A 23,842-nucleotide genomic window follows, 5' to 3' on the forward strand; every position below is an offset into this window, starting at 1 on the left:
TATTTTAAGGCTCACAATAATCTCTCACAAAGAAATAGTATGGGTATATCATACATTTCCTGAATCCTCAAAGTCCATTAGGTATTGTGGATGTTGTCTTTTGGGTCCTTGATATCCCTTGATCCCACTGCGATAAAAGAAACTATACAGTTTAGGTGAAAAATGTGGGAAAATGTGTGTAATTTATGGTTTAAGGAGGTCATGTGTTTGTCAGAAAGAGACACCCATGGGCTTAAATGAAAGCTGAGAAGGTCCCCTTTACAATGATACCAAACAATCATATATAGAATATTGACAAATAGGAAACTGATAGCCATTTCTGACTTTGGGCGACTAATCAATAGCTATGCTAATTAATCAATAATTATGACTAAATTGTAACTTTTACAGCTTGGCATACGGCAGAAATGGATTCAGCATTAAATAATCATACAGAAACAACAGATAAAGTGCTTTTCCTCAAAAATGCCTACCATGTTGTTTTCTAAGGGGCTTTTTTCAATTTTCGGGCCTGAATATATGCTAGCCAGCTCGTTGGCTAGCTGGCTTGCAGTGGTGGGGGCAGAAAGTGTTTGAGAAACTGAGTGTGTATAACTGTATTTTTTCTTAATTTAATGTGTATTTACATTTTTAGAATATTTTAATGAATCATTTTTATATTTTTATTCATTTTAACAAATCAAATGCCTGCTATGGCCACTAGGGGGCGCTTTTGTGATGGCCCAATATCCAGATTTGTTTGAAATATATCCACCAACACATCTACCAAATTTGGTGCTTTTATCACAAAATGAACGATTGTTGTGATATATTGAGCTAAGCCGCCCCACTATTAGGAGAGAGAGGGATGAAAAAATTAAGAAAAATAAAGATGGGAACCACAGTGACTCAAATCAAAGTTCTCCCTGTAGATGGGATATTAAAAGGCTTCTAGCTCATCACTGGACAGCTGCCCAGGACTCTGTGCACAAGCCAAATAAGTCATCTGGATTGGGTCCAAAAATGCTCAATCTATTACGCTAATTTACCTCTCTGTTCACTCAGAGTAACTCTCCCCTGTCATTCTTTGCTTAACAAAAGAAAAAATAAAGACTTGTTTGATACATACAAAAGAGCTTAATTTAACACCTCCATACGAAGGTGACTAAATCACTGGAATGAGAATGCTAATTGTCTGATTAGTCAAATATATATGAACGACTATGGAAAAAAATGCATCATTTATGGAACATGAATAATTTATGCACAATAGAGAGAGAATAGAATGAAAACCGTTTAATAAATATATCCAAAATCAATCCATTGTGTTGTTGTTGTTAAATCCACTGCATGTACTGATCTTACAACTTGCTGTTCATTACTCTTGCTAACGTCAAACAAAGAAAGGAACTTTTATGAGTGGGAATGTGAGGATTAAGAACCACTTTACTGTGCTCATGAGAGTAGCCTTGGCGGTCATTTTAAACTGCGCTTGCCTCTGGCTCCCTCAGCAGGCTCAGTAGCTTCTCCATCTTGGCTATTTCCACTTCTGGACCTTTGGGCAGCTCCTCACCCTTCTTCATCTTCACACACACACACACACACACACACACACACACACACACACCATAAATTACTTGACCTTATGCTCAGATCAAGCACCAAGGCGGCCCACAAACATAGCATGCTGGCGTTAAACATTGTAACATGAGGAGAACAGAAACACAATCCGGCAGAAATGAAAATGGATGCAAGATGAAGGTCAATAGTAGAATTGTCCATATTTTGCTTTTATATAAGTACTTTCCCACCACATTGTGAAACATACATTAAAGAAATAGAGCTATTGCTAGAACTGAGGAGTGAAGTCAAGAGCACATTCAAGAGGGTCCAAAGTGTGTGGCATGGACATGTTATTGTTACTGGCAAATGAAATGCTCCTGTTTGTAGTTTCAAAAGCACATTGGCTGGAGAGCAGTTTTATGGCTCAACATTTGTCCTGTGTTATTGCAGAAGTCCACTCTCCCTCTCACAGGGTGGATATTTGACAGGCTTCTCCTTATCAAGGCCCCATCACTATGGTTACAGGCCTTACTCATCAGATTTTAATTGAATAAGCCTGATACAATCTTGCAGATTCACCACAGCTCCACTTTACTTTAACCATTTTGTAACGAAATAGCATGGCTGACTGATGGAAATTTTAATGGCAACATATGCTAAAATGATTTGGCATTGAAAGAAATATGTCATGGACTTCCATTTGCAAGCACAAACAGGCAATTCATTTGAACCCACCCAGTCTCAAATGATAGCTAACCCTATGTTTTTGCATACACAGTGGGCTGTTAACCATGGCTATCTAGTAATGTTCATACAACTGGAGGGAAATGCTTGTTTCAAAGATAAATAGAACGAGTGCAAAAGACCAAAAAACATACAAACTGGAGGGCAGCTGGCACTCTTACTAAAAATTAAAGAACTGTGTTTATCCAGTGCAATATGTTTTGGATAAACATACACAAACAGTATATTAAAACAGTATATTAAAAATAAAGTTTAAGATCTAACTGGGATCAAAGGACAGTCTGTGGATACAGACAGTAGGTAGCACTCAAAAGGGAGTTCAGTTTTCAGCAGTGTCTTTCCGGTGAGGAGTAGTACTGTAGAAATTTATTAACACCTCCCTGAAAACAAATAAAGATGAACATGCTGGAATTTGACCTTAACTAACACTCAACTGCTATTTACATTTACATTTGTCTAGAGTGCAGGTTATTTTTAGTTGGAAATGGATAGTGAGGGGACTTATCCAGAGAGACAGCTGCATGCACACAGTGAATCAACCCAACATAACATCGCGATGCTAAATAATATCTCTGCTTCGAGAAATGGCTCAATAAGGCTTTCTCCACAGTACAGAAAAAGGCTGACTGGGCACAAAGCAGCACAGATCAACTCGTAAAACTCCATCTTTAACTCACTGCTTCCCCAAGATTGCAGCCTATGCTCTATCTTTTTTGTTGTTGTTGGTTATTGCTGTTATGCAGAATACAGAAAAAAATAATAGATCTTTCCTCAGTTTTCAAAGGTTATTAATACAAATTGGATACCCAAACTGTCCTGCAAGAACTGGAACACTACATATGCTCTTTTGATGAGCTGAGATGATCAGTTGACTATCAAATAATATGATATATTGTTGCTCTTAGACTGCCAGCACTGGTTATGATTAGTGGGCAACAAAAAATAAGGTTTATGAAAACAGCAGGGATAAAATGAGCACACTGAGTTTTGATTAACAGTAGTCAGGCTAATTTGAATATAATAATATTCAAAATAATAATCATCTTTCAAATTATAATTTGGAAATTCAATTATCACAGCTGGCCCACTGAGTTGTTCCATGTAAAGACCTAATGTGAGTTCAAGAGAAACAGTTTTCAGGGTTCAGGATCTAAAGATGATGGCTATTTTGGACTGTGTCTAAAGTACAGGAACAGACACACCATTAATGTTTTGAAATGTACAGTATAAGCAGATTAATTTAATTGTGAGACATATTCTCACCAGATGGAAATCTGAAAATCCATATAAAATATTATAGTAGTATAGTATAGTATAGTAGTAGTAGTATAAATGTGCCCAACACAAATGAACACCGGAGGCTGCAGAGCTAACCCTAAATGGACCTTGATTAAATGTTATGACTCAGTTGGTGTCTTTTGCATGTAGCCCTTGACCTTGCTCTGTGTTTACTAAGTCCACTGTGATTACTCTGCACCTCATTAACTGTTGTCATCAATGGCAGCAGAGAGGACAATGACTCATAACAAGTGAACAGACAAAAATGGAAATACTTTACTTTATTCTATAGCTATGAATACTAGCCATAACCTGCCTCTAATGATACAACCTTTCAAGTTGATCCTTAGAGTAGAAGAACAAATCTCCAAAAAATACATGAGTTTTTGATATGCCCCTACAAAGCACAACTGTGTTTTGAATGAATGGTTGTATGGAAATATTTCACTGCAAAAAATTGCTTTATTTGGTTAATGTTTGCATCCTCCCCAAAACTGAAAACAGGACCCTACGCAATAGGGCCATAATGAAATTCTGTGTTTTGGTTGGCTGCACTTGTTACCTGTTAGGGGTTGATGACATCAGAGGGTGAAGGGAATAGTCAAATAACCTATTTTTTATGATATGATAACTCTCTGGTACATATAATTATATCATGTTGTGATACATAGCTTTTGGGTTTTTAATTTCTTATTCAGTTTACGCCTATAAATCGTGTGTTTAAGTGTGTACATTTCAAAGATGGACAAAGGTACTGATGAAATCTGCTCTAAGAAATCTGGTTCATAACTCTGCAAATGATGAAACATTTGATCTGCCTGCATTGATGTGGAACAACAAGTGGCGGTCATGAATAATGCAAAAGGCCAGATATGCATCCAGAATCTTTACAGGTCATATGGCATTGACAGATTTTGAGGGGTGAAAGAACAGCACATGCTGTACCAAATGGTAACACCTGCAGAGCAGACTTCTCCTACTAATATTATACACTATTATTGAAGGCACTCTGGATCATCTTTCAATGCTAAAAATAATTGAGAATTTAAAACTAGATTATTTTTGTGTTTATTTCACCTTCATGAGTACAGGTGATATTGTGAGCTGCACACTGTATACATATTACAGATGTTGCTTAACAAAGTGGATGCTTAAAGTACTGTATACAGAAAATTATCTGTCAGTAGGCTATTTGGTCTCCACTTGGATGGGTAGGTTGATGTAAAACTCTTATGTGTAGAATCTATACTTCAATATATACAAGGATACAAGGATACAAGGAAGTTTATTTGTCATTATACAACAGGTTGAATAATTAATTCTCAAATTAATGTTGAAAGCACATTATAACAGCTATAGAAAAATAATAGAAAAATAAGCCTATTATAATCTATGTATTTGTGAAAATAGGTTCATTCTTTATTTTCCTTTCAGTGTGTTTATTCTGTCAGGATAATTTGGTATGAAATATGCAAAACAGCAGCCAAAAGAAGAGCACTGCCTCATTTGACTTGTAGCATGGAGGTATTACATTATATATTATATTATATTATAAACTAATTAAAATTACATTATAAGTGAGCAATTACAGAGACAAATATAGATGCTCAGCGACTGAATGAAATAAGTGTTTAGTGGAGGGTAGATCCCCTGCATTATACTGCTACTGCTATACTAGCTGGTACTATATTAGCCTCTTTTTTAATTTTTATTTTATTTATCCTTCATTTAGTCAAGAAGGTCCCATTGAGATACAAGATCTCTTCTTCTAGGAAGTCCTGGTCAAGACGACAGCATGGTTAATTTCACATAAAAACAAAACAAAACAAAACAAATCAAAAATTTAGCAAGAAATGCCAAAGACAAGGTCTGTGCTGCACAGAGCATTACCAGCTATACTACATTTTGTTCCACAAAACAAAATCCATTGAATATCATCACCTATCATCAACTTTGCTACTCGTTCTGGCTTGCAATGGTCATATTAATAATAACAATATCATAATGATAACAATATAATAATAATAAAATACAGTATAGAGGCTGAGCTCTGGCATTAAAAAGTGTGGCAGCCCTGCTGCCAGAAACCAAAACCAGAAACAGCAGACATAATTGCACTTTTAAGATGATGTTTCTGATCTCTTAAGTAGGAAATCAGAGACTCTTGACCATTTTTCTATTTGATTAAATCATATACATGGGAAACCTGTGGGGCTGAAACATCAAAAACAATATGAGCTGTAGAGGGCTGTACTTTGCTCATATTCCTGAACAGAGATATTTAAATACTAAATAATAATATTCCTTTACCATCTGTTATCACTTTACTCTAGCAAAGACATAGGGTGAAGTGAAATGTCTTAAATCACCATGAAAGTTCACACATGACTGTGAACATGACGTATCTCTTTAAGTGATTTGGTAAAAATGGCCTGTCCAAATACACAATTGATTGATGTTTCCAATAACGTTCTCTTCAGATGGCAATTTAGCGTCCAATCGATGCCACATTGAGGCCATGTCCACAATAAGTGCACCAACAACCCATTGTTTTTTCACCGGGGAAACAAGTTACTTTGCAGATTTGAATGTCCACCAGCAGATTTATTGGGCTAGGTATGTATAAGTAATTCTGAGCCCAAAATATCCATACTGTAGAGGGTAGCAAAAGTAAGAAAACTCATAATGAGCAACATAAATCTACACGGACCTCACAGTACTAATGTTTAGAAGACTAGACTGTACTTTTTAAATCTGCATGGGCATCACATCAGTAAGCCTTGAAAGGCTAGACTGTCCTTTTTTAAGTTGCACAGACAGGACAGTAGCATGCCTGGAAAGGCTGGACAATCCTTTTTTAAGGTGCCCAGACAGGACAAGTAGCATGCCTGGAAAGGCTGGACAATGCTTTTTAAAGTACACGGACTGGGCAGTAGCATGCCTGAAAAGTCTAGACTATGCTCTTTTAATGAGCATGAGCAGGGCCGTAGCAAGGTTTAAGAAGGCCTGACTATACTTTTAAATGAATAGACATCCACCTGCATCACCCAGGGATTGAAGAACATATAAACAGGTGTAAAAACTAAGAAAGTCAGTCGTCTTCCTCGATGACCAACTCACTGTTTGTTTCCATTTGAGATCTCAAATGAAAATAAACTTGCCTGCTCACGATTCTGCCTGGTTCTTAGTCTTGATTTTTGGAGCCTCCAAGACTTATTGGTGTTTTTGGTACCAAGTCTAAGAAGTTTTCTGCAGTCAATCTGGCCTGATTTGGACCGAAGTTTTCCACATCAGGTACACACTGTAAATTTTACCACAGGCTATACATACATGCTGAGCGAGTACATCTATGGCCACTAGATCACTCACCTTGGGTTGTTTGCGGAGGTTGGGGGAGAGCTTAAAACTGGTGATGTAGCCTTGGTCATCCCCTACGATGATGAGAGGATGGACCAGGTTGAACTCAATGTGGGTCAGCTTGGTCTTCTTGGCTACCACTTGCTGCTGGCAGATAGCTTCATACTTGTTGACATTTAGGTCAAAAATGTGAACCTGAAAAAAGAGTAAAGAAACAAATGAGAGGAATTGGTGTATTCTGCTCATAGTTTCACAGCTTGACCTTGGACCATCTGAACTGACATTACAGCATTCCCTAAACACTGCTTGAGGTTACAATAATAATAAAAAATTGACCCACCCAAAAACCGACCTATCCATCAATGAAATGAAGACTAAATCTGCTAATATAATACATCGGTTCCACTTCCAGCTGTCTCCTTATTTAATGTGTATCTGTGTCTTGTCTCTGATATGAGGAAGAGAATGGAAGTGCACAGGCCTCTGCAGGGATACAAGCCTGACCATCTGGTGCAAGGAAGTGTGTTTCCACTAATTCTGTGTCTGTGCACTTCTGTGTCCATGTATGTGTGTGTGTATGCGTTGGCAGCCCTAAGACAAAATCATTGGCATCTCATCCAGAAGGAACTAGATCACAGACATTCTTCCTTCAGCCTAAGTGCATTTAGGCAATCTGTCGACAACAAATGAGCCCACTCAGAAGAACAGCCCACTCCTTTTAACCCGCATGATGACTGTGCCTGGGCCGCTGTGTGTGTGTGTACCAGCATCACACATAGCACCGTAGTCATCGCTTGCAACCAAACATCCATCACATTCTACCAGGACATGACTCTCTGTAACCTCCACCACTACAGCCATTATTTTCAGTGCTTTTGCTGTGGAGATAAGCTTTAATACAATATTAGTCATCACTGATTGCAGGACGCACTGACCACAGCTACAATTCACACAACCACTACGGTCAGAAATATGTTTTACAATGTTGAAACTATTGCCTCTAATACTGATGTTTGCCTTGGCTTGTGAAAACAACAGGATTAGAGCACAATTACATTGTGGCATCAATATAGATGCATATATTGTATTGGGCTTTGTAGATTATGATCAATATGCTATCAAAAGTGTTAATTTCTTTACATGGTATTTTTTTCTGCAAATTACTAATAAATTCAATAATAAGGGCATTTTATCATTATAATGTGTCTCATGATGAGTCTCCTAATGCCTTACACTGAGTGTGCAGATATATCTCTATTTTTTTTTTTTTTTTTGTGATTTATTGCTCTTGATTAGTTGTTTTGGAATAAGCACATTTCAGCAGTTCTAAAAGAAAATGTGACAGACCATCTACAGAAGGTCAAGAGCTGCTGTGTAGAGAGCAGATGCCAATTCAGTGTATAATCATTGAGGGATAAGGCCAGGCTTCTCATTATTTCATCCTGACACTTTAATTCCTCAACAGCCAGCTCAGATGGATAGGGGAGGCAAGATACAGAGTGGAAGGAGATGCTTGTTTGCACTGCTGAACTCATTGTCACTGGTACACCTTTGCCTGCCAGTCAAGTTATTATCACAATCAATGCACGCTAAAATGTACACATGTGGGTGCATGCGCGTGCGCGCACACACACACACAAACATGCACACACACCTCATTGTCTCTGTGACATTTTGCAGCGTGGCAGCAGCAGGCTGGGCCGTCATAAACAGTAAATACACGTTAAGGAGCACACAACTCATGCTGAGTCACCAGAGCTCTCAGGCACCAGTCACAGCAAATGACAAATACCCTGCAAAGGAATGTGCTATCTGAGGGAAGATTACACAGAGCAACACTGAGCACTGTGAAGGCACCACTGAACACTGGAGTTTTGTCATTTTTCTGTCAGTACAAATCTAACGGTGACCAAATGTAATGGGAAATTTGGCTTTGCCTTAAAGTGAATTCAGATATTCATAGGTATTCAGTAGAGAAAACTGATTTGGAACTTCAGTATGACACTTACAGATGACACTAGAACTTTTTTTCTCCTAACAGTAGATTAAATACCTAATAGTTCATTTTGTCTTCAACACATCTTGATGTTAGAAGCAAAACTGTAATGACAGTGAATGTTTGAATTAACTTCAGTACACTATACGATCTGAAACTGAGAAAATATATGCCAGCCACACTGACCTTGATCGACATCAATTTAATACCCACATCCCACCCCCCACCCCCCTGCTGCTTTGAGAGGAGAGGATATTTGTGCTTGTATGCCAACTGATGAGCTTTTAATGAGTTTTTAATGGCTGCTGAAAACTGATTTTGATCCAGTTTCAGGAATAAATTACAATACACTTGAGACTTTGTATGCTGTCTAGTTAAGTTTGTTGATTTTATTTCACTTCTGAGAAAGTTGGTTAACATGTTGTTGCCTTTATTTTTTGATTTTAACAACACTTGTATGTCAGCTGTTTGCAACTTGCAAACTGAAAACACACCTTAATTCTTAAATTCAACTGATTTGAATTTGTTGAGAAATCTGATGATCCTTCACCCAGTTATATTTCTCGTCAAGACTACTGTTTGGAAGTGCTACACAGCAATTTGTATTTTGTACTCTATATGTTTGGTTGTGCTGAGGCCTAGCTGAGGCCTAGCACTGCAGAGGAGAGAAAGGAACACCAGTCACATGTCTCTCAAACTGCTCGGCACTCATTTCCTCCCTGTCACTGTCCTTCACCTTCACTGGGCACATTGAGCAGCGAATGTGTTGGACACAACACTTTTATTGTATGGCTCAGACTGATGAGATGACTATACTGATTACTTTGGTAAACACACTGGGACAGCTGGCAGCCATACTAACAAAACATGTGGAGATGAGCAACACTGTGCCTCCAGATTACAAATGACCTGGCAGGGGCCTGCCTTTCTTACAAAGCATTGTGTTTGAACCAACTTGACTACCTGATGCTATGAGAACTATGGCTAAAAGTGGCAGTTTGCACAAGCTTTTGTATTTTGGACTATAGAGCAGTTATACATTTAACTATCATCCAGTGTTACATTCTTTTTTTTTTTTTTTTTTTGCAGGACTTGGGCTTTTCAGACATGTCTGTTAATAAACACATACATAATACTGCATAATGGATTTTTTTTTATCTTTTGTCTTGTCCACAACATCACTGTCTATGTTATTAAAGATCTCTGAGCTGTCTGTATTTCATAGTTAAATCATTCACTGTGATATCAAACCTGAACTAATCACTGGTCAATCCTTTCAGAACAGCAATGCAATAATGCAATCAGAGATGCTCAATAAATCCCAGCCAAGATCATGTACAACTTCATGTACGAAATACCTATATCTATATCTCTATCTATCTCTATCTCTATCTCTATCTATCTATCTATCTATATTACTAACAAGCAAGAATAGCTAAAAACTGCAAATTTTAAGACAAGCTCTTGGTTACCAGGTATAGATATGGAGTCACTCTCACCTTGCCATTCACAGTGACAGCAGCAAATACAGTGGAGGAGTATGGAGCCCAAGCTACATCTCCAACTGCTGCATATAGTTCAAAGGTGAACATGGGAGTGCTGAAAATGAACATAGACAAACAAGCTCAACAGCAGGAAACCAGTAACTTTGTGTTATATCACATCAAATGCTTATTTGCATGTACCCTCAAACTAACACAAACTAAGAAACAGAGGTCTGAAAAAAATAAATAAAACACTCACATCATATAGGTTCATTGTGTGTTTTCAGTGCAAAGAGGCATTTGAAAGAGATCTTCACAATACCTGAGGTAGTACTACTTGGTTGAACATACAAATGAGTGGGAATTTTCAGCTTGGATGCACATGCAATTGGAAAGTGGTACACAGCAAAAAGAGATGCCTTGCTCCAAAGCCATTATCGTTACTCTTTTGACCAGTGAGTGGAAAAGAGGAATATGAAACCAATAGTTTTCATGCTACAGAGACTTTGAGTTGCAAGTGAATCTAGCCAAACATCCTCTTTTACCACCCTGAGGATATTTAGTCTCCTAAAAATAATTTTTCTCAGATCTCTCTTCGATATGCATCTGAGCATTGTTTTATGTCCCATTTCTTCAGACAGGCTCCCCAGGGAATAAGGACATTCTTAGACTGGAATCCATGATAATAAGTTACAAAATGTCCAGACACCAATGTTGTCATCAAAGCCTGGCAGAGAGACGCAATGGAGACCAAGTGGAAGCCTCCATGCACACTGTGTCTTCATGTCATTAACTTGCGAAACACCACTGTGAGCAAGAGGAAGAACCTAGGATGTGTGTGTGTGTGTGTGTGTGTGTGTGTGTGTGTCTGTGAGTGTGAAACCAAAAATTCTCCTTTTAATATTTTAATAGTTGTGGCTTGGGTGGACACAAGTCCTTCCAGTAGAACGACACAGCAGAACACAGAGAAATATAGTCCATACAATAATTGAGTTAGAGCTATGGGGATTCATAAATTAGGGCCAAGTTGATCACAGAGGAGGCTGAGAAGCAGATTTATTAAGCCATCTTTTGCCTGACTAATGGATTCAATGTGAGATATGCAGTTCTTTAACTTCAAGCCATTTAGCACAGGACTGGCTGAGTCTGTTCTAGAAAATTATAGTATGTGTCAGGCTCAGCCCTCAAACACCTGATACTGAAATTCAAGTTATGGATTACAGCATTGTATAATATTGTGTTGCAATTCTAACTCTGATTCAGAAACTAGGTGAGAATTTATATCTGAGTCAGAGGAGTGTCATGATTTCACAGTCCTGCAGAATTGTAAAATACTTGTGTGTTGTGTGTGTGTGATAGTCAAGACCACTCCTGTATCCAGGAGATTTGACTGTCTGTAGGATGTTATGGAGCACCTTTGAAAACCCAGCCTCTCATCATGATTTGATGATTATGATCATTATTCAGTCAGGCTGCTCATACTGACAAGGAGTGGGAAGCACAGTGTGTTAGTCAAATGCGGCAGGAAAATTATGTCGGGGCCATGATGAGATAAGGAGGTGATGAAGATTAATTACTGTATCATTATGAAGATACTGCAGGCATGGTTATTTTTTTTCTGTCCCTTCTCTATTGACTTTCATGCACAAAACATTAGTAAGGTCTCTAACCTTGATTATATAAACACAGTCCCCAAGAGAAACTGTTTACTTGATAGTGATCACAGCAGCAGTTATCTGATGATGTGTGGACAGTATAGCATGTGTAATGGCATTCATACAGGAAAACTGCAACTAACCACAGCAGTTGTCTGTGGAGAGACACATGAGAAACTCGCCATGATACTGTACGATGTAACAGTATGGGCTCTAGTTTCCCGGCGCAGCGCAGGGTGGCGCAGTGAGGCGAACCCCGCGCAGAGCTAGTTTCGACCGGCGAAACGGCAGAGGCGGACAGTGTCCAAGTTTCGCAGACGGACTTGCGCGGAGATGGGAGTGGTGGCGCAGCGGGGGGAGGTGCCGACAGATTCAACTTGGCGCATTGACAGTTTCGTGCCAAAAGGCTTCGCCGAGGTGCGCCAAAAGCTCGCCTCCTGAAACCACGTCTACTTTCCGCGCAAGGCGGAGCGGAGCCGGCGCAGTGGAAGTTTGGCTGCCTGGCGCACATCACCAAAACCTCACAATCAGCACAAACGGTGCCAATCTCCTTTGATCTGACATCAGTTGTGACGGGACAGTTGATATGGAGATATATGTATGTGCTGATTGTGATCGTAGCATTGAATAGTGTTTTTTTCGGTATTTATTGCATTGTACATGTGCCCGACATTCCAGAAGCCTGCCTGTGAGGTTTTGGTGACGTGTCCGCACAGCTCGCCGGTCTCCGCTCCGCGCCGGTCTCCTGGGCTCCGCTCCGCCTGCGGCAATAGACCTCCATGCCAGCTGTGTAAACTTTCATTACGCCTTCGCGCAGCGCATTTTAAAGGCAAGGACAAGGGCTCATTTGATTGGTTAAATGTGAATCGGCTGTGTCAAACCCACTCCACGCCTTCTCTCCTCCCTTGCGCCGGTAGGAGGGACGGCGGAGTACTTGCGCCACCGAGCACGGCGTGCCAAACTTGGAAAATCCGCCTGGCCACACCCAGTTGGCGAAGCGCATCTGCGCTACGCCCCCGCCTCGCCAGGTCTGCGAAACTAGAGCCCTAAGTCTTGTCTGAGGCAAGATTATTTAGTTTAATTCAAACTTAAGCAACAGACACTAACAAGACCTGAATAACTATTTTTTAAAACTGAAATTTGGATAAAAACTAAACATTCTGGAAAACATAAAACTGAAATGTGTAACTGAAATAAAATAAAAATAGAAAAGTAAAATAAAGTATAGGTTAATTTTTTAAAAATTTCTATACTCACTGAATAGCAAGTTATTGTTGTCAGTTATTTCAAAATAACTGACATGGAAATAAATGTGTGGTAACACAATAGAGAAAAAACAGGAATCCCACTCATTCTAGTTCTTTTGAACTAATTCTAGCTCAAATGAACACTGTGGCCCATTGTGAGCCTCCACTCTTTCACTCTGTCAGTGGTCTTACTTGATGGTGTGGTCCCAGATCTTGACGGTCCAGTCGGAACTGCAAGAGATGAAGACCTTGGGGTGGAAGTGGTTCCACTTGACAGCATCCACTGCCAAGGTGTGAGCATCATAGGTCTCAAGGTACTGGCTAGAGTAGGTCTTAAAGCACTATGGGAAGACAACAAAGAGTTCCACTTTGTAACCAATGGGGTGCTAGAAACTTTGTCTTGATAATTTTATCACTGTATTCCGTGATTAAATACCTGTATCACCTGCAACAGCAGATAATGATATAAAGATAATGTTGTATATTACTAATTCTACATAATGTGCTGCTGGTAGTGCGTGGTGAACATATGAGGACCATTGAAACATCTTAGAACTTTTATGAAAGTCATTGGTAACCAAGTAACCAAGAGCTTGTCTTAAGTGGACTGTAAATGGTGCTTGCCCAAAACATTTTCCAGTGTAGATTTATTTTATAAACTATAAACATCATTACTATATATGAAAGAAACAGCACAGTTTAAACTCTTGAGGCTATACAGTGGGCGCATGAGCTTATTTTCTGTAAACTAAAATAAATCTGATGTTTACTTGTCATTGATAGAATAATGGTTGCAAAAGCAACAACAACAGTATTGTGGCAGAGTTAGATTGCAGGGATAAATCAGCTGGGCCACCCAGCACCAGACAGCTTGCTGGCCTGTGGGGACAGCTGTTGCATTTCCAGGAAATGACAGCAGCTAGCAACCCTGCGGGGAGCTGAGGGAGTCTTAACCTGTCACACCAGGGTTTCTGTTTCTGAGTAACTGAACCTGGAGGTGAGGTGAGAGACGTTTTCCATCACATATGTGTGTATGTGTTTCTGTGGCACAACTGTATGTGTGTGTGTGTGTGTGTGTCTGCACGAGAGAAATAACAACCCTAGGAAGTCTTTTTATCCATTGCTGCATGTGATCTTTACACTTGTTTTTGTCGATGTTATATGTTGAAATTGAATGAGAATGACCCATTCAATTTCTGTGTTTATCATGCACAAAGCTTTACATCATGCTATCAAAAGTGTTTCAAGAGTATTCCATTATAATTACTCCCAGTGAGTGAGGTGCTCCAGGATATTCCAAAGAGTAACATTTCATCTTTCAAGCCAGGAATCCTAATGTAGTGAGGATCATTTTTTATCTGTTGTGAAGAAAGACATTGATATGACTAACAACAGAAAACAACAAGTGAAAAGACACTGATGAGCTTGTCCAGTCATCAAGGTCTGGGGGATTGCAGTAGGCCCTTGACAATATACACTTCTAATTATCATGTGTGAAGCAGCAGTTACCACATCCTGTCACAATTTATAAGTATGGGGACCATGGGATTAGATAATCTGACAGGTTTAGCATCAGTGGAGGCTCATGTAATGAATGTGGCCTCCAAAGCACACACAGCACGATAAAACTGGCTTGGTGATGCCGCTACTATATCAATAAGCAATGTATTTCAAGCTTGGCTCTCTTGAAGAGCTATTCGTTTTTAGCACTAAGATTAGCAAATTTGACTATTTGGTCTTCACCTTCTTCATTTCATGTATTTTCACCAATTTAAACCATATATTTTCCCACTGTTTTTCATGGGGATTCATGAATAGAACCTCCAAAATGATATGTACAGCTGTGTGTGTGTGTGTGTGTGTGTGTGTGTGTGTGTTTACACTGCTGCATATGTGTGTGCTCATGCATGTGTCATATTGCTAGAAATAACCTTGACTCGATCATCCATCTTTCAGCTAAAGCACTTCTCTCCCTACAACACTTAGCTGCTGTTTTATTTCTTTGACAGCCACGTGAGGTGAACTAACCTGTGGCACAAAGTTTAACTATATAAAGATGTTTCCATGTGAATGATGTCTACTTTCATTAGTGAGCTGTTTGAACATTTGAAAGTTCTTAAATCAGTAAATGAGGGTACAGTAATTGCATATGAATGAGACTTTTAGAAGTGGCTTGCTGTCTACAGTATTGAAGAACACACACATGATGGAGAAGGGCATAGAGAGGATAGGAGGCAAGCCAAAAACTACCAGCTGTCTGATGTGGACAGAGCCTCTGCTTAAAGAGTCTAATTAAATGCTTAACGCCAAGCCGGAGGGGCTCCCACGGGCCAATGCGGACACACACACACACACACACACACACACACACACACACACACGTACTATTAATGGGAACTTTCTAGCTTGTGTACCCTCTGGAGTACAAGCCCAGCATGATATCTGGAACTCCACCACAAACAAAATGAGCTTCCATTTTTCAAAGAAGATAATGGGAGTGAAAAGGCCTGAGATGATCCTAATCTCCTCTATGGCATGGTGGCATGGTGAGCCTATTTTAGGACTTAGTTTTTGCTGAAACGGCAACATTTTTTAATACAAAAGTCATTAATATGAAATGTGAAAGCCTCCCTTCTTTTGGTTATATGTTGGTGGTAAGAGACAATTTTGGAATGACTGAAGCGCCAACAACGTAATGGTCAAAACTGCATAGTGGGCCTGGATATTAGAGCATTAGCATATTATCTCTGGATTGTCTGACATTTTTTATTTGTCTATCATTGGCTACCTTGAAAGGCTGGAACTTTGACTGATGAAACAGGTCACCACAGCACATGCAGGTCACTTCATCATGCTGCTGAAGTAATGCAGTATCCTGTATTTGTCCATTAAACCAAATTAAGGAGACTTTAACCCCTGTAACTTACCTTGTGTATTTTTCCCTCCTGAGTGCCAACTAGGAAGAGATGGTTGATCTGCTTATGGAAGTCAAATGATGCTCCAGAAGCTGTAGACAAGACACATTACACAGTAAAATTAGCTGTGCACTGCTACAGATACTGACCAAGCCAATACCATGTTTAAGCATAGTATGGGTGTCAGAGAATTTACATAACACTAAAATTAATTATTAAGGCCCAAATCCAACAAAGCACCTTTCATTCATTCATTTCATTCATTTTGCTCATGTAGAAGGCGGAGACCTGTGACCAAACTATTTTTTTGTTTGTTTGTTTGTTTGTTTGTTTGTTTTTGTTTTTCAAATAATGCTCATGTTAACCTGCTTTGAATATCAGGTGGTTGGTGTTTCCCACATATGCAATGTGTACCATGAGTTCCATAATGTTTAGACAATCACAGAAAAATACAAGAATACAAATCCACATATGATGTGAATTATCAGCCGATGATGTGAATTATCTAATTACAATGAAGAATACCTATATGGTTTTTCAACCAGTGATAACAACTACAAAATGATTTACAAATAATATATAACTCTTCCTTTTGCATAAGCTCATAATTGAAATCATTGACATCATTGACATAATTGACTAACTGACACACTGTGCAGCCTTACCTGTGCTGAGGTGCGGCACGCCCTCCATTGTCAGTTTGATAATGTCTGTAGACACCAGCTCATTCTGAAAGCATTCGAAATTACTGTAATGTGCTTATAGCTATATGCAACATACATGTGCAAATGTATGTACATGCTTGTGAACACATATGGAGAGAGTGAGAGTGAGAAAGAGAGAGAGAGAGAGAGCACATACAAAGCATATCAGCAGTAGTGTCTATGTTATGTCTGATTTACTTTGTACTGTACTTATGCATCATGGTAGAGGAACAAGGAAAAAACACAATAATTTAATTTAAGCATGGCTCACAAGACTGTAAGTCTGCTTTTATAAAGATATTTCCTTAGTTAACCTTGACTAGGGTCCAAGACACTACTCGGCCATCAGATGACACAGAGTAGAAGTTGTGGTTGCCATCCATGTCATCATTCTGCCAGCGCACCTGAATGGAAATATAACCAAACACTGTGATCCACACAATGAGAAGATGTCAAGTTAAGTTAAGCCTATTGCGTTTCATCAGTCTAGTCAACCACCTTTCTGTTTACTGATCTACTTTGATCTACTTTATTTTAAAACTTTCGTATGGATGCTGACATGGATCATCCCTGCATCCCATTTAAACTTTTCTGTATGTCAGTGTAATTTGTCATCATTTATTGTTGTAGGTCATGATTATTGTTTTTGTTGTTATTGTATTGTTGTCATTTATTATTGTAGGTCTTGTTATTGTTTTTGTTGTTATTGTTGTCAATTATTGTTGTGGATTCTAAAAAAAATGCCACTTAAAAAATTATAAATAATAATAATAAAAGAAAAGAGAAGATGTCATCAGAGAAGACAAGTAGAGAAACAGAGAGACCAAGAATATGAGAACATCAGAACCTAAGTGGGGCACTGGCTGTTATCTGGTTCAAGGTTATAATCTGGAGAAAAGATTTCCTCTTCAAGTATTTTGACATTTCATTTACTTATTTTCCAAAAAAACAGCAGCTTGTGAAGTGGTGACAGGTAATACTGTATGCCAAATGATGGTTACTATTTGCATTTCCATCTCTACTGATGCATGCTTTGATTTACTACTCTGTGTACTCATTAAAGAGCAATAGAACATTGAATTGCACACTGACAGACTCAGAACTGATCAATCTGTGAATATGTGGAGAAATTTTACAACTGAACACAAAATATATCAAAGCCAGCATTTCACTTAAATCCTCTATTCTTCACTCAGTGTACATAAACACACATGAATGCATAAACTGGATAATTATCTTCACCACCTTCACCACCTCCTCTATACTCACCTGCCAGACAGGGTCAGTGTGTTTGCCAGTCTTTGCTGTACTCTGGTAGACAGGCTGCTGCCCATCTTCCTTCAAGTTGTAGACAGCCACACACCCATCATAGAAGCCCACTGCCACCAGGTAGGATACCTGCTCATGGATGTCGAGGCACATGATGCCACAATTTGTGGGGTAGATGTACTCTGGGAAGGAAGAGTTCTTCAAGGTGTAGAAGACCAACACTCCACGCCCCTGTTTACTGAAATCATCTAGGCACAGTGAGAGGCACAGTGAAGGTCATGTATCAGATATGACAGTGTCCAGAAATCCAGAAACCAGGTTTGATGTGGGTTTATAATGTTTAATTGGGTATGAGCACAACTGATGAGTTATCATTCCTGCAGTCAATCCTGTGCACTTACATGAGCCCATTCCTGCGGCAAACAGGTCTTGGTATTTCTTATTCCTGATGATGACAAATGACCTGTCAATCACTAATCCTCTTCATTTAACTTAAGAAATTACTGACATTGCTTTAATAGGCATAAATAGTAATGAGATAGCGTGAGAGATGTCATTTTGATGAGCAAACCTACCAGCAGAGGGCAGTGACAGTCAGTTTTTTGGCTTTGTCACACTGGAACTTCCACAAAGGGAGAAGGGTGCCCTCCTGCTCCCTGAACTCATCAGAGCAATCCTCATAGTATTTGAAATCTAAAAGATGAAGAGAAGAGAAGAGGGGAGAGGAGAGGAGAGAAGAGGAGAGGAGAACAAAGCAGAAGAGGATTAGTCAAGACAAAACAAAGGAGCAAGAAATGAGATTGCAGATCATCATACTGTCACATGACATCATTACAAGAGAACCATACCTATTGCAAGGTCACCATATATATTCTGATTGACCATCCGTTCAAGGATCTTGGTCGCTTTGGCCATTTTGCAGAGGTCATCACTCTATAGAGGCAACAGAAATAAAATTATTTCAGATAGCAATACTGTAGAACATACAGTGAGTGCTGTGGAATTCATTACCAATATTCAGTGTCCATCAAAATATCATTGATAATCTTTACACTTAGCATTATTATGCATCCTAGTTAATCATAGAAGATCTGAGAATCCAAACCCTTTGAAAAACAAAGTATCGATGCAATACATCTCCAATCTATATAAGACAGTTGTATTAAAGGAAATAAGCTCTAATGTGCAGGTCCAACTAAGAAGAGAGTGGAAATCAAACAGGTGGCAGCACAGACAGTGACAGGCTTGTTAAAAATGGAAGCTATTCCCACATGTGGACAGGGAACAAGTGATATTAGATTTTCAGTATTTATGAGAGGAATATTTCAGAGGCAGCGACAGACACAGCAACCTGTGGAAACAGATAAATCCTTGCCAAATTTAATGCATATACAGTTGGAGGGACACATTTTAATAGCAGATGTAAAAGTTATCCAGTTAAATCAATTCTAGTCTTGGTTTCAATATGAGTTGCATTTTAATGCCAAGTGTGAAGGATGCTAAGAAAGTATGCGAGTAGGCAATTTACCTGAGTCTGAGTCTCCATCAATATCATCTTCTTCTTGCCCCTGTCATCATCTTCATCATCTTTCTTTGATGGTATGGCTTTCTGCTTTTCCTTATTCTTCTCTTGCTTCTGCAGCTCCTCCACGTACGCATCATAGATCTCCCACTACATAAAGAGAAGTAGGGCCATCATTGTCAACCCATGTGAGCACAAATCATTGACATGCAATACTGTGGGAACGGGCCTGGCCTAGACATCCCTTTGAAACATGCCAGAGAAGAATATGCTACTACCTGATTGGCAATGGCAGAGAAGTTGCACCGAGGAGGAGGTTCAGTTTGGCAGTTTCTCTCCTAGAAGTAAATTAAAAAGACATCTACTCAAAGAAATGCTTCTACTATGCTATGATAACTTGGGCTCAAGCTGAAATATATGATACACTAGTGTGTCATTTTGTACACATTCCAATATCTTAAGTTGCATTTTTGTAAATATTATATATAACCTCTGTCATGTAAAGAGTCCTCCTACCCTTGGTGGGTTATTGAGAGTCTGAGAAGCCCTCTCGCAGAAGTTGATCTGGTTAGTAAGTTTCTGCTCCTTCTTGCCAGTCTTGGAGGCAGCACTGTCAGGCCTGTCCTCTTCTTCAACCTCTTCCATTTCTGCTGCATCCTCTCCAGGTGTTGCCTGTGTAAAACCAATACAGGCACTGCCAAAGACCACAAAAATCACTGGGAAAAAATGAGGCACACTTTATGTTGACAGTGTGGGAAATTGTTGCTCTAAGATATAAGTTTGAATTCAAGGGCTCTGTGACACTGCATTTTTAAAACAATCCTTTAAAGATACGTCAACCTTGAGCTTCTACCCTTTACAATATACCCTTACACCATGCACAACATTGCTTCAATATTAGTGCAACAAAGTTGCAGTTTAGCAAAAAGTTGTAGTGAATTTAATTACCGGGGTCTCTGGCTTCTCCTCATCAGGTTGCGCTGCAGCATCAACTGCAGCTTTCTCTGGAAATGTCGAAAGCATAATGTGACTGTGTGGAAAGTGCACTTAAGTGAAATTGTCAGCAATCTCCAATCAAGTTTTTATAATTTCATGACACATTCTGATAGTGCCACCTTGTGGAACCAAGTAAATACTGCACTAAAAGGAAGAACCGTTAATATTAGCCATTAGGAAACCAGACTACTGAAAAAGACAATAGAATGCTGTCTGCAGTCAGTCATTAAAGAAGACAACAAATTTTTGGGCCTGGATGTCCAACAAAAAGTGATATACTCAAACCTACTGTAAATCTAGCATAGGCAACATATAACTACATACCCGCAGGCAGGCCCTGCTTGGCCATTTGTCTACGGGCTTCATCAGAGTCTTTGTACAAGAGGTTTCCCTCCAAGACAAAATGAACAGCCATCTGATCCACTGCACTTATGGGCTTGTAGGAACGTTTCTGTGAAATACAAGAAGCAAGAAAATGTGTTCAATATGTTATTGTTAAGAACTAATAGAACAATAAGTTTTATTATGTATGAATTCTAATAGAAGAAATAGGTCACTTTTTATTGACTACTTGGTTGGGAAAAACAGAGATTTGCTAAAGAAAAACTCAGGAAAACTGAGCTATCAGTAGGTGATTGTGATGTTCAAATATGATAGACTGAAACAAAAATATCCTATTTTGTCATTAAACAGTCAGCTTGGAAGTGAAGTGGCTTGCAGTGCATTGCAGCAATTCTCATCATCCATAGTAAAAACTGTGAAGTTATAGGCCTGAGTTTAACTTCCTTACCTTGAAACTGTAGCGGACAATATTTTGGGGGGCATGTGGGTTGGTTGCAGTCAGGATCCTTGTGAAAGTCTCATTCAGCTCCTTGTGATGCCAATATACATCCAATATAGAAGAGCATATCAATAAGGATTAGACAACACTGAATCAGTTGGAAGAAGAACTGAGACCCGTTCAGACCTGTAACAAATTAGTGTGGCTCACAAACATGGAGTTTATATAAATCCCTAGTTTGGCTAGTGTGTATTATATCCTCTGTTGGAGAAATAGTTAGAAAACAGAATAATGCATTGACTACAAGTTCTGAGCCAGTTTCCTTGGCACTGGCACATACAGAACTTCTTCAGCCAACAGGATCTCTACTATCCCTGTCTTACCACAGCATCTCTCCTATCCGTCTTACCGCCTCAGTGAGCTCCAGTTGGTCTGGAGGCTTTGTAAGTGTTTTTCCATGGGACCACTCATCCCATTCATCGCCGTGCTCCATCCCATCCTCCTTATCCTGTACAAAAAGAACAGTTTCATTACTTCCTCTACAGAAAAATGCATCTTGCATGACAACCACTGATAGGACTTATATTTCTGAATGTGAATTTATAGATGTGGTCATTATTATGTCTACTCTGTCCCAGCTTTGAGACTCCCCACCTTACCTTTTTCTTACTTCCAGCTTTCGTAGCCGTTGTACCAGGTGCACCTTGAGGTCGATTTGTTCCCTGTGTCAAGACAAATAACGAAATGGCGAGACGTGGTTACTTTAACCATGGCATTACAGTGCGGTTTAGTTTGCTTAACAGTAATGTTGCTGTTTGAAACGCTGCGTTAGCTAACTTCGTTAAAGTGAACCTACCTGTTTTCTCACTGGTTTGTTTACGTTAGTCACGGACATGGCGCAAAAAAACGAATTGGCTATAATTACGGTTTAACGACTTAAAGAATTTTCGTTTGCTTGTCTCAAACCCTGAAAAAAAAAACAAGCTTTTCAAATTGTCCAGCACAAAGCCAAACTTGCTCTCAGTGACTGTCTCCACCAAATCCGTTGCTTCGGCAAATGTGTAGCTACATGAGTTGCCATGACAACCAGCCGTCTCAGTCCCGTTCCTCTCAGTCCAAGGGGTCCTATCTGTATGGTAACCCTAGATTTGTGTACGAACTCTCGCGAGGCATCTAAGATTACGATTAAGATTAGATTGAGGTTGAGGAAAAATTAGGGTTAGGGACAAATTTGGGGTTTTTGGTTAGGGTACAGGATAAAGTTACGGTTAGGCGAGAGTAAAGGGGTACTGTATTGAATCAAATGCGCATGTGCGAGAGTTTGCGAGAGTTTCGCAAATGTAGGGTTACCGTTTAGGCACGACCAAGTCTTGCCAGGACTGTTTGATGACAAGTATATGTCAATATCAAGTGTCTCTCTCTCTCTCTCTCTCTCTCTCTCTCTCTCTCTCTCTCTCTCTCTCTCTCTCTCTCTCTCTCACTCTGTGTGTGTGTGTGTGTGTGTGTGTGTGTGTGTGTGAGCTGATAACGAGACAAAGACGTCTAAATGCTTTTTGATGGTTGTATAAAAGGACAGAATTGCATCGGTAGAAAGGCCAGCAATATTAACGACAGGCCTCTATTTATTTTACATTCATTTATATAAAATAAGTATTTGGCCAGTTCGTCATACACAACTTCTTAACTTTCATTTTCATTCATTCATTTAGTCATTCGTCATTTATAGTATAAATTCATTTCAATACAGTTTAATGCCAAAGGTCTGACATAAATAGGGAGAGTGGGGTAATTTGTGCCAAGGGGCAAGTAGTGCCACCCCTGTTATCTAGAAAACTATAGAAGAAGTTGGTCATGTGACCACATATTTTTGAAGAGGCATCCATTTCACTCATCTTGTAAAGAAGGGAGACACATGGCTTGACAGGTAAGCACATTTAAGTTCAAAAAACATTTTTTTGCCCTCCAAAGTAAAATTTCCACGATCAAGGTTTTTTGATTGCTGTGTTTGAACAATTATAGAAAACTTTGAAAACAGTTCGCACAGGTTTTAGTACTTTAGCAAGCTACACCATGAGTCTATGCAGTTAGCATGATGTTAGCTCAAAACAGCTTGGGGATGCATTTTTTTCAAAGTGGTGGGCTTGGGGTAATTTGTGCCAAAGGGCCTTGGGGTAAGTTGTGCCAGTGGCACAACTTGTGATTATATACTATATATTACTTTATTGTATTTTATTGTTATTGTGCATTATTTTCTTACCTTTGATCACTAAAACTAGTCAGATTCAGATTCAGATGATTTTCAGGTGCTCATTTTGGAATTTTTATTTTGTTCTGGATATGTGTTCATGTGGT

At 39.2% G+C, this 23,842-nt stretch overlaps 1 protein-coding gene across 1 annotated transcript; it reads right to left on the minus strand.

Moving 5' to 3' along the window:
* Positions 1-1,260: 1,260 nt before the first annotated feature.
* dnai1.2 (dynein, axonemal, intermediate chain 1, paralog 2) lies at positions 1,261-22,579 on the minus strand. Its single transcript, XM_030052372.1, has 20 exons — positions 22,347-22,579; positions 22,150-22,212; positions 21,900-21,998; positions 21,500-21,580; positions 21,034-21,160; positions 20,662-20,717; positions 20,230-20,385; positions 19,992-20,051; positions 19,720-19,863; positions 19,040-19,124; positions 18,767-18,884; positions 18,593-18,636; positions 18,192-18,439; positions 17,237-17,326; positions 16,884-16,947; positions 16,231-16,310; positions 13,496-13,644; positions 10,417-10,516; positions 6,934-7,116; positions 1,261-1,562 (listed from the first exon to the last, which is right to left on the minus strand). Exons 1-20 carry the CDS (start codon positions 22,383-22,385, stop codon positions 1,461-1,463), a joined length of 2,088 nt encoding a protein of 695 aa, XP_029908232.1. The 5' UTR covers positions 22,386-22,579; the 3' UTR covers positions 1,261-1,460.
* Between the last annotated feature and the right edge of the window lie 1,263 nt (positions 22,580-23,842).

Source organism: Myripristis murdjan, chromosome 5 (assembly GCF_902150065.1).
Source record: "Myripristis murdjan chromosome 5, fMyrMur1.1, whole genome shotgun sequence".
Classification (NCBI taxonomy): Eukaryota; Metazoa; Chordata; class Actinopteri; order Holocentriformes; family Holocentridae; genus Myripristis; species Myripristis murdjan.

What these genes read in the sequence shown, in the direction of transcription:
- dnai1.2 (XM_030052372.1), bottom strand. Translation starts at nt 22,385, where the DNA reads ATGTCCGTGACTAACGTAAACAAACCAGTGAGAAAACAG. An exon ending in ACACTGACCCTGTCTGGCAG is followed by an intron (nt 17,327 to 18,191) that starts GTGAGTATAGAG and finishes ATTTCCATTCAG; the next exon opens with GTGCGCTGGCAGAATGATGA. An exon ending in TGTCTTGGACCCTAGTCAAG is followed by an intron (nt 16,948 to 17,236) that starts GTTAACTAAGGA and finishes GAATGCTTTCAG; the next exon opens with AATGAGCTGGTGTCTACAGA.